General features: G+C 34.7%; 1 protein-coding gene across 2 annotated transcripts in view; it reads left to right on the top strand.

Annotated features, from left to right (window-relative positions):
- Positions 1–12,491, top strand: part of Hpr1 (THO complex 1-like protein Hpr1) — a 40,972-nt gene that overhangs the window by 4,485 nt on the left and 23,996 nt on the right. For both annotated transcript variants that reach the window (XM_069845962.1, XM_069845963.1), the window contains exons 4-7: positions 1,372–1,467; positions 1,712–1,841; positions 3,704–3,809; positions 9,523–9,773. In XM_069845962.1, coding sequence (XP_069702063.1) covers positions 1,372–1,467; positions 1,712–1,841; positions 3,704–3,809; positions 9,523–9,773 — 583 coding nt within the window. The remainder of the gene's footprint in view (positions 1–1,371; positions 1,468–1,711; positions 1,842–3,703; positions 3,810–9,522; positions 9,774–12,491) is intronic.

Genomic DNA, 12,491 nt, shown 5'->3' with positions numbered 1-12,491 from the left:
CTACCACAAAATCTGTGCACGATGGGTTCCACGGCAACTGAGTGACCAACACAAAACTCAGAGAATGGCCTCAGCATTGACATTCTTGATGCGATATCACACAGATGGAGACGCCTTTCTTGATCAAATTGTGACTGGTGATGAGACCTGGGTGTCTCACAACACCCCAGAGACCAAGCGCCAATCACGTCAGTGGCATCATCCCTCATCACTCAAGAAAATTCAAACAGACTTTCTCAACACAAAACGTCATGGCTACTGTCTTTTGGGATCGCAAAGGTGGTCTTTTGCTGGATTTCATGCCAAAAGGCACTACGATCAATGCAAATCGTTATTGTGAGACTTTACGAAAACTACGGCGAGCCATCCAAAACAAGAGGCGAGGAATGCTTTTGAGAGGAGTTGTGCTTCTTCACGACAATGCCCGCCCGCACACTGCTGCTTCAACTCGAGAATTGCTGGATCAATTCGGTTGGGAAATCTTTGATCATCTGCCCTATAGTCCAGACTTGCTCCTAGCGATTTTCACCTTTTCACTAAGCTGAAAGACTTTCTGGGTGGTATGCGTTTTGGAAGTGATGAAGAGTTGAAGAAGACAGTGAACACCTGGCTTAATGAACTGGCGGCAGAAGAGTATAACACGGGAATTCTAAAGCTAGTGAACAGATATGACAAATGTTTAAATGTAGGTGGTGATTATGTAGAGAAGTAAAGGAAGCTTCAGTTATGTAACAGACTTTGTTTTTTCAAATAAATATATTTTTTTTTAATTATTACAACAAAACGGTCGTTATTTCCTGGATCCCCCTCGTATTGTACTTTTTATTTTATATTTGATAAGTAAGATATAAACCGGTAGTATAGGGATCAGCATGCTGGTCTCTTACTCAGAGGGCCCGGGTTCGATTCCCGGTTGGGTTGAATTTCCTGGTTGAGGTTTTTCCCTCAACTGTAAGGCAAATGTCAGGAAATTCGGGCCACAACATCCCAGAATATCACTGGCTTCATTCATCACCAAAATCATATTCATAACAAATCAGTGAACATCTACAGACGCCATCTAGTTCACAACGATAGAACCAGTACTCAACAATAGTACACAGGCCTTCGGATTTCACCTAAAAGATTAATTTGCAATATGACCAGAGATGTTAAAGCGAGTATAAATAACAGCAGAAAAAAAAAAAGATATAAACCAATGGCTCATTTTTGATACCATAAAACTTTAATTTGTTATGTTTGAGCTAAATCAATTTCGAATTTAAAGAATTCAGTATTTCTTCCACTAACTTAAAAGCTGAATTCCCTGTCACATAGAACTGGGGAGAAAATTATATAATATGCAAATGCTTTTGTTTTTTTTAATTTTAGATCTGCTAAGAAGATTATCTCGCTCACAAAATACTGTCTTTTGTGGACGGATCCTCCTTTTCCTTGCGAAGTTCTTTCCATTCTCTGAACGATCTGGTAAGTACGTATAATTTGTACTGTTTTGCATTTAATATTTTATACCTTATTGTGTGAACACCAGTCTTCTGCTTCTTCTTCTTCTTCTTCTTCTCCTTCTTCTTCTTCTTCTTCTTCTTGTCACTTTGGTATTGGCTTCATAGGGAGCTTTAACTGAAAGTTAGATTTGCATTGAAACATTTATTTGATAAAGAAATTTATCAATCATTTAAAAGACATTTATCTGGAATATTGTCTCTTGTAGGTTTGAATATTGTAAGTGAATTCAATCTCGATAATCTCACGGAGTTTGGAGGTGAAAGCTCCAATGATTTGAAGGACATACTCTCCGAGAAGGATGAATCAATGGAAGAAGATTTGAAACCAGATGCAAAGTGAGTAGGCCTAGTCTTAAAAAAATAGTATTCCCATGTGATTCATTAGAACTTGAATTAATTATTCTTTGCAGGAAGGTAGCCTAGTGGAAAGGAAAGAAATTCGTCATTTCAGATTCAGAATATGTTTTTAATGCAGTAAACAGCTTATGAAGCATTTGAAATATATTCTATAAATTAAAAAAAAGAAACTGCGATTAACCATTCTGCAGATTATCCATTGTCTAAAATGGAAACGTAATTTTTAAGCTGTGGACAATAATGAATGACTTACAACAGCTCGTGTCTACTTTCTGAATTGTACATACCACAACATGTAGTAATTTCGCTGCATGCGTAATTTTCATTCATTTCTGCAAAGATTAAATTAACACTCTCACCTCTTTGGACTAACATAAAAAATTTCACTTCGTATTCACTTGCTGGAATATTTCTTAGTAATTACTACATTTAGAATGGATGTAAGGAACAAAATTAATTTTAAAGAAGTGCAAAAAAAAAGAGTACCCACTATTTAAAGTCTCTTAAATGGCATCAGCTAGACTTAAGTCCATAAAAATTCATGATACGGATTATCCCTTTTTCGATTAACTGTTCACTATGTCCTGTCCATTAAAACGGATAATCATGGTTGTACTGTAGGCCTATGTTGAGATATCAAGCTGGAACAATATTTTACAAAGAGTTTACACATTTAGCTAGTAGATGCAGTAATAATCTAAAAAATAGATTTTGGCATTTGGTCAATTTATGTGTAACACCGTTCCATTGTTATCATTACATATTACAGAAATTTCAGTTTCATACTGAGTAGAGTTATATTTTTAACAATGATGGAATAGAATAAAAACTGTTGAATTTATGAGGTAAAGTTATACACCCCAACTCTGGCTATTAGCAACAGGCGTCTATAATGAAGAAAACCAATCAAAATACCCCTCATTTCCCATGAAAAACAAAAACTGAATAGACTACAGTGGACTGTAGTGGACTTTATGTTGTCAGCAAACAGCTGGATACATTAAGAAGATTGATTGATGAGGTAAAGTTATAAATATTTGTAGAGCTATATTATAGTGAAAAATGTAAATAATTATTGATAAATAATGTCATAATATGTCAGGTAGTTGTTGTATTAGTGATAAATTGTAAAACTGAGTTAAATCTTTAGAAAGAAGGACATATTTTCAAGCATTGAAATTGAATGATTCAAGATAATATGGCAAATAGTGTTAAACATTTTCATTGTTACTTTATTACAGTAACAAATGAAAGTATTGTCTACGCGCCAGCTCTGAAACTGTGCAGTATGAGGAAGTGGGGAGTAGGAGGACGTGACTCAGCATGGCCAGCTAGGGAGTGTGTATGGGTATTCTCTTCACACTACAAACTTTAGCTCATGAGTCTTGCACCATTACCTGCTTATCAATTCCACGCCAAATTCCTTCTGCGGTGTATATTTTTAGCCTAGTATAGTACAGTCTTGTCCACTGCTGTGGAGTAACAGCACGTCTGACCATGAAACAAGTGGACCTGTGTTCAAATCCTGGTTGGGACAAGTTGCCTGGTTGAGGTTTTTTTCAGGGTTTTTCCTCAACCCATTAAAAGCAAATATTGGGTAACTTTTGGCGCTGGATCCTGGACTCATCTCACTAACATTATCACCTTCATCTCACTCAGACACTAGATAACCACAGCAGTTGATAAAACGTCTTAAAATAACCAATTAAAAAAAAAGAACAGTCTTACGTCATCACCCCCTTATTCGTTCCACACTGCATTCCAGCTGCGGTTTCAAAGCTGGGGCTCAGTAGAGTTGTTCCTGTGGTTATTTATAGAAAATTAATCTGATTTGTTTCAAGGATCAAGATAGATTTTAATCTGTACTGCAAGTTTTGGGCTCTTCAAGATTTCTTCCGCAATCCAAACCAGTGCTATAATAAAGTCCATTGGAAAACCTTCTCGGCTGTAAGTAGATTTCTTTATTGTGTAGCTATTGTGTGATAAAGGTATCTATAAATGAGACAGTCAGTGCCTTCAGTAAACACGAGAGTGTGATATAGATCATATAAACTTTGACAAAATTAAAAGTAGTAAGTTGGATGCTAATGTCAATATGTATAGAGATATGATGTGATTGTAGTCTGAAGGTTATTATAATCATAGGACGAGGTACATGAAGTTATCCATTTCTCGGTAAAATAACACTGCATTGTATTCTGTTGCATTGTGACCTGTATTACTGCCGCCTTTTTCTCCTTAACCACTGGCATATCAAAGAAAAATGCTAACAGTGCAATTGCAGGCTCATTTGAATTCGCAGAAAGTGAGGTTGCCACATGTTCTTTCGCTCCTGTTGTACTTTCATTACGTTAGGCTGGATACTGAAAGCATGTATTGCAGTTCTGGAACTTATTCCACCTGGAGATGACGAGTAGTCGAATGAAATCCTAGATTGTTATTGGTGGAAACAGCCAGCCTAAAAAGGCAAAACATTATTGAGCAGTCAGACTAAAAGACTGTTATTGTTACACAAAAAACAACAAAGACTTTGCCAGTGGGTAATGAGAAAAATGCGGCAATAATAAACGACTCAAGGGAAAAGTAAGAATTCGAGTTGTTGGTAAAATATTGCTTGATAATTTTGTTGTAGAATATAATAAAGAGAACATTTATGTTTCTCACTGTAATATTTTCCTTTCCTTATGACACTTATGTGGTGTTGCTTATGACCAGGGAAAGGATTTATATGTAAATACATATTTACTTATAAAGCTAATATAATTTATATTTTGCATTATCTTTATGTTTCACAATGTGTAGGGTTGAAAAATCCTACTTTTATTTTCCATATTTTTCCATATTTTAGAGTTTAGTACATATTTTCGTTAATTTCCATATATTTTCCATATTTCATATAAAACAGTCCATATTATATTAGGTTTAACAATAAAACAAAACAAAATTCCATTAACTTTTAAAAATACATTTCAACAATAGAGATTTAAACACATGTTCAGTAATCCCTTTAACATCAGAGTTATTTGAAAATTAGCAGTCCTATCAACAATGGGAAAGTAAGTTACAAAACTGTATTAATTTAATTTAAAATTTTTAACAGACTTCAGTTGTGCAGCTCAACAGTTAAATGCCAGTCAGAGTACACATAGGTTCAGTTTTGTAAATCATACTATAAAGACGGTAAATATGCCAAAAGTACGTCATTCAGTCAATTTAAAATCAAAACTAACAAGTTACATTTCAGAATTTAAAGAAGATGGTTTATCAACTGACAATAAAATATTATTTTGTAATTTGTGTCAGTGTGCAGTATCATCTACACAAAAGTTCCTGGTGCAACAACACATTACAACTAGTAAACATCAGGCCAACAAACAACTAAATTCCAAGCAGAGACAATTGTTTTTAACACAACCAACAACATCGAATGTAAGATCTGAGTTTAACATCGACCTGTGCCGTTCTCTCATCTCTGCTGATATTCCTCTCTACAAACTAAAGAATAAGGTCTTCAGGGAATTCCTTGAAAAATATACTCAACATACAATCCCGGATGAGTCAACACTTAGGAAGACGTATGCTCCATCCATCTACGATGAGACAATACAGAAGATAAGAGATGAAATTAAAGATAGTTCAATTTGGGTTTCCATTGATGAGACTCCCGACAAAGAAGGTAGACTTGTTGGTAATGTAGTTATCGGTTTGTTAAGTGAACAATATTCTGAACGAATTCTTTTACATTGTGATGTTCTAGAAAAGTGCAATAACAAAACTATAGTTAAACTGTTCAACGAAGCTATGGGTATCCTGTGGCCAAAGGGTATTATGTACGATAATGTGTTATTCTTTATTAGCGATGCTGCCCCTTATATGGTCAAAGCTGGACAAGCATTATCTGTTGTATATCCTAAATTGACTCATTTTACTTGTGTGGCGCATGCATTTCATCGTGTGGCAGAAGTGGTCAGAGACAATTTCCCTAAAGTAGATTTGTTGATTTCATCAGTGAAAAAAGTATTTCTCAAAGCTCCCAGTAGAGTTAACGTGTTGAAAGAAATGTACCCTGAAATTCCATTGCCACCAAAGCCAATTTTAACTAGATGGGGTACATGGCTAGAAGCAGTTGAATATTATGCCGAACATATAGACTCTATTAACAATGTTCTCCTTGCATTGGACTCTGAAGATGCAGTCTCAATTGATACTGCGAAAACAGTTACCTGTGACATAAGTGTGAAGAATGACTTAGCTCACATTCAGCATACATTTTCATGCATCATAAAAACGCTCAAAAGTCTCCAAAATAGGCACCTTTCACTATCTGAAAGTTTTGAAATTATAAATAGTACTGTGGAACAACTGAATCGTGGTAGAGGTAAAGTTGCAGATGCAGTAAGAGCTAAGGTGGACACTGTACTTTCAAAAAACCCTGGATATGAAGAACTACAAAAGGTTGTTGCTGTGATGAGTGGTGAATCAACAGTGAAGATTAACTTGGACTTATCCCCAGCAGACATTGTGAAATTGAATTATGTACCAGTTACTTCTTGTGACGTCGAACGCTCTTTTAGTCAGTATAAATCTATCCTCAGAGACAATAGAAGAAGATTCACTTTTCAGCACTTGAAAGAAATGTTTGTAACCTATTGTTATGGTAACAGACAATAAAAATTGTGTTTTGTTGAAACTACATTGGAAGATAAGGTACGTCCATTATATTTTTTGTTTAGTTTGATTAAAATGTACCAATATTTAACGTACATAGTCATTTTTTTATAATTTTAAGTCCATATTTAATTCCATATTTTGGTAAAAATCCATATTTAATTCCATATTTTGGTAAAAATAACTACATATATATTTACATATTTCATATATTTTTAGTCCATATAAATCCGTTCCCTGCTTATGACTCTGTGGTGTTGTTAGTGAAGTATGGAGATGATGGCTTCATGACAGGGAAAATGCAACTAACCTAAGAAAATATGGCTTAGGTTAAGTTAGTACTGCCTTCGTCTACTGTAAATTCTATTTTTCAAACACTAATGTTTGAACCAATATTTATTTATTTATTCATTTGTTGATGAACATAACAGGCAAAGCCCAATTACAATGTTCACGACTAACAAATTAATTGATAAAACATAAACAAGGAAAAGGAAACATACACTTATTAAAAACTGAAACATAATAGAAAAAAGGGAAAGAAAAAAAGAGAAATTGAAATAAGGTGTGAAAGTAGCTTCAAATTAACTAACAACAATATTCTGTAAAATATGATAACAAATAATTCTGTATCTAGAGAAATTCATATTGAAAATATCAACATTCGGATGAGGATGCAATTTATTGTATAACTGTAACATTTGGAAAATTGGGGAATTTTTGTGGGATTCAGTATTTGTCCTTGGTATGTAAAACAAATTTCGAAATTTAGTTTTAAGCTTAGGTGCATATAATGTTATATAATAAAATAAACCAACACAGTCCAACTTATTGTTAATAATTTTATAAAGAAAGTTTAAAGATTGACAATTTCGTCGAATTTGCAAACTAGTAAAATGGAAATGTTGAAGCATTGTAGCATAACTCTCATAGGTAGGATAATCATTATAAAGTCTGTAGTATAACCATTTTAGAAATTTATTTTGAATTTTTTCTAGTAACAGAATATATTTGTTAGTAACTGGGTTCCAGATAACAGCAGCATATTCTAATTTAGATCGAACAATGGAATTATACAAAATTATTATAGTTTTCACTTTGAATTTACAAGAATTTCTCATAACAAAACCTAAACTTTTATAGGACAAATTTATAATATTATTAATATGACTATAAAACGTAAAATTGCTGCTAAATAATATACCTAAATCTTTATGTTCATTTTCTGCTGGTAAAACTTTTGCCTCTATTTTATATGAAAATTTAATTGTATTTTTCAATCTAGAAAAGGTCATATGTATACACTTATTTATATTAAATAACAATTTATTATTAATACTCAATATATGTAAGTTTGTAATATCTGTTTGAAGTAGCTTACAATCTGATATAGTTTTGATTTCTTTATACAATTTAATATCATCCGAAAATAATAAAATTTTAGAATGTTGTACACAATTCACAATATCATTAACAAACAATAAAAACAATAATGGACCAAGATTGGAACCTTGAGGCACACCAGAATTTACCGTAAAAGGCTTAGAAGTATGTCCATGAAATATTTCAAGTATGGTAATATAATTTTGTGTTTATTTGCCAAAAGATGATATGCCTATGGAGCATGCTAAAATCCATTCTGGCAGATGATGTTATGTAGACTTGTCATGTTCTAGTAAAGACAAATTTTCTATTTTTTCTATGTCATATTTTACCAAACATTCTGTAAAGACATATCAACTTTTGACAACTAAATGAGAACCATTCAATACGCATTAGGAACGAGAAAAGTATTGTTGTAATATAATGCTCAGCCATCTTAGCAATGAAATCATCAGCTGTCTTGCAGTCCAATAATTTTTTGTAGACGTTAGGAGTGTTTGGGAGAGACTGGCAATAAACTAGATGGTTTCTGTCCATGATTTAATCCATTCCACACAGAACACAATTGAGTGGTTCAGTGCCAGAGTTGCCTAAACCACAAATTTTTAGCCGCAGATTTCTGCATAAAATGACTGTAAATTATCATTTATATGTGTGCCAAAGTAGATGTACTAGATAAATATTAGATTAGAGTAAAGGAGAAATAATTTCCAGTCAAGAGCATATAGTTTTAAAAACCGAGGTCTGAGTTTAGACTTCAATAACTTTTTTCAGTGTAATTGTGGCTTAGGTCCCATGCTGTGGCATCGTGGTCTAAGGCATCCTGCCTAGGACTCGCATTAGTGAATGTGCGCTGGTTCGAGTCCTCATGGGGGGAGAAATTTTCTCATGAAATTTCGGCCAGTGTATGGAACCGGTGCCCATCCAGCATCGTGATGCACTTGGGGAGCTACGATAGGTAGTGAAATCCAGTTGCGAAAGCCAGCTATAACGGCTGGGGAGATCTTCATGCTAATCACACAATACCTCCATTCTGGTTGGATGATCGTCCACCTCTGCTTCGGCATGTGGACGTGAGGCCAGCAGCCAGCTGGTCGGTCTAGGCCCTTCACGGGCTGTAGCACCACGGATTATGACTATTAATTGTGGCTTAGGCAACTCTGTGACTGAGCCACTCAATTTAGTAATCAAATAATACCACTCTTATGCAGGTGTTTTGCCAGGCAGTCATGAACTATGATTAAATATAAATTAAACATAGACAAAACGGTCAGCATTTATACCTAAGCTCATTGTGGTATTGAAGGCAATGAATCAGCATTCCAACTTGCTAAAAAAAGGATGTTCCCAACTACAACACCATATTGCAATCCAGTCTTTCATTTTTGTAAAATCAAATATACATACACTTCATAGAGAAAGATTTATGGATACAATGAAGGAATCAAATAAAGATCGTGCATGGGAATGATTTCTATCCAACCCAATCTCATACCAGATAATTCAAGGAATGAGAGAAGTAAAAATCGTCAAAAACTGACATCAACTTTTGACAAATAACAACAGAATTAATTATTATATATATATTTACGTTTGTTATTTCTTACAGCATGCATCAAATGTGTTGTTGGCATTTAAAAGTTTTAAACTTGATGACATGCAAGGTAAGCGACGGAAGTTGGATACTACAGATGAAGACAAACAACAGCAGCAACAACAGCAGCAGCACTACTTCGCAAAGTTCCTGACAAACCAGAAGCTGCTGGAATTGCAGCTCAGTGATGCCAACTTCCGACGCTATGTTCTCCTTCAGTTCCTTATAGTATTCCAGTATCTGAACTCACCAGTTAAATTTAAATCGTAAGCATCTTGTGTACTAGTTTGTTTGTTTAAGGAATTAATCGAAAGTCTAGTTGTAGTATATTTGTACAAGGTCTGACAAATAAGTTCGTAAACATAATATTTTGTACATCAAATATTCATTATATGAGGTCTCGCCATACTCATTGAATATTAACACGACTACTATGAAGTAGTCAATGTGTATTATCACCATTAAATAGAGAAAAATTCGTTCTGGCACCGGGAATCGAACCCGGGACCTCTCAGCTCTGCATGCTGAGGGCTCTTTCCAACTGAGCTATGCCGGGACATGGATGGCGAGACCTCATATAATGAATATTTGATGTATTAAATGTTTACAGTTATCACAAACTGTTGTTGAATATGGCCATAATAGTAATATGCGTTACAAGAGCGGTATGTTGAAGTTTTCATGTTCGAGGAAAAGTTTGAAAAAGCGAAACGTAGTTGAGCTTTTTTAATTTCCGAGAATTGAAAGAAAACATACCACTCGTGTATCGTACATTATTTTGTTGCGAAGATCGTTTATTACATACCTGAAAGAGGAATTTCTAATTAGTTGTAATGAAATCTCCATCTTGGTTTCTGTTCAATGACGGCAAATTAGCAAAACAAAAATATCTATCTTCAACATTGTTGCTTTAAAATGTTTTCTGTGTTTACTATAGTCCAGCAGGCCGTGATATACGTCTGTCTTTTTTTTCCCCCCAGTCTATAAATGCGAACTTAAAATAAACGGCTTCCTTAATGTTACATGCATCACTAATGCAGTAACTTTAGTGGAGTTGTAGAGTTTACTTAATTTTTGCAAATATTTAAAAACAATAATTGACAGTGCAATTTAGGTGAAATTGCAGTGGTAAGTTTCCAATTTATAATTATTACTATATTGAACGTCTCTAAAAATAATATGTTAAAAGCCTAAAGCAATAAAATCAATATGTCACTTAAGCGGTAAGAAGAGGGAAATTGTTATGTGTGTTAGGTTGGGAATACTGAATGTGGAATTTTAGACTTACCGCGGATTGGTTTTGTGCGGAAACCAAGCAAATACGCACGATTTCGCACAAAAGTCATTTAAATATGCGCTCCTACATATTGACTTACATAATGTTTAAATGCAGGTAGTAGGCCGTAAAATAGTACAATGAGAGAGTTCGACCGGCACCGGGGATTGTGTCCCGGCATAGCTCATTTGGAAAGAACCCTCAGCGTGCAGAGCTGAGAGGTCCCGGGTTCGATTCCCGGTGCCGGAACGAATTTTTCTCTTTTTAATGGTGATAATAATATTTTGTTTCTTGAAGTACTTATATTACTGATGACAACCATGAAGTCGTATGCCTTGATACTGTGTATGAAGACCAGCATAGTTTCCATTTCTGGTAGCATTGCTGGAACTCCTGTGCTTTCATATCGCATTAAAGGTGGCCATCATATTCCTTATATTTCATTTTTCACTTTATTTATTGTATGTTCTTACACACAAATCAGTTTATATGCAAATGTTTTAGATTTTTTATTGAGGTAGATGAAGTTGGTGCACAGACACCCCCTTGCCTCCTCAACGCAATGCCCTTGACCATGGGGAGGGAACAGTAGATGTAACTTTTAAAGACTTTCTGCCCCTTTTTACTGGATAAATATCAACTACCTTCCATGCTTTCATTCATTTAGAGAATTACGAAATTAATTTTCATTGGTTCAGCTCATTCACATCAGAGCCATTTAATTTTCATCCATTGGACCTTGTTACCATCTGTAGTTTTTTCTTGCGTGCCAAGAAATTGCATTTTGCAAGATCTTTGATATTAAGGATATTTTATTTACAGCAAAGTGATTGTTTCTCCTATAGTACTGCATTAGACCCACACAATCTCTATGGTAATGAGAGTCTTGACTTTGCGTTTAGCTGACTCAGTAGTGTTGAAGTCTCTGTCATTGAATGCCCAGAGTCTAGAAATATATGGTCTGTTGTCTTAAACCAATGGTGGGCATTCCTGCGGCATTGCCGCAGTGATGTCAGACCTCAGCGAAGCATCAAACTTACGCCCTACTTTCCCCTCCCCCCACTCCATGAAAATACTGCGCATGTATGTGGCGGATTATACTGGATTGCTGTACTTCGGAGCTTCGTTAGTGATACAATATCTTTCACAGAATCATATGAATCAAGGGGATATCACACTTACAAGAAAGGCGGTTCTTTCATTTCTAATATTTAGAATCAGTTACAAATATTCAGGATGCGAACTTAAATATGTACATTCTTAAAATAGATCACCTGTTATACGAGTTCAAAGAACACAGATTCAGTGATTTTCAAAGGATGGAGAAAGATTTCAATATTTTTGCCACTCCTTTTAATGTTGAAATTGAAAATGTTATCCCAGAATTACAGTTAGAGGTACTGGATTTGCAGAATGATGGCTTCTTGAAGGCAGAATGTGAAGGTCTACTGGGGGCTAGAATTTTTTAAAAGATGCCTAGTACTTAGTTACATATCCACTGCTTAGACAGTTTGCTTAAAAAATAATGAGTACTGTCATTTCCCATAACTATGGTCCTGGAACATAACTATTGTCCACGATACAACTATTCAAATTTTGTACTCCATAACGTAGTAACTCGTGTATCTATATTTTTGCTGTACTGTAGTTTGAATTCAAGTCACTGCAGCTATCTACGAACGGTCTATGTTACTTCTACAATGATCTT

The sequence above is a fragment of the Periplaneta americana genome, chromosome 14 (genome assembly GCF_040183065.1).
Source record: "Periplaneta americana isolate PAMFEO1 chromosome 14, P.americana_PAMFEO1_priV1, whole genome shotgun sequence".
Taxonomy (NCBI): Eukaryota; Metazoa; Arthropoda; class Insecta; order Blattodea; family Blattidae; genus Periplaneta; species Periplaneta americana.
This window is presented reverse-complemented; position numbering and strand designations above follow the sequence as displayed.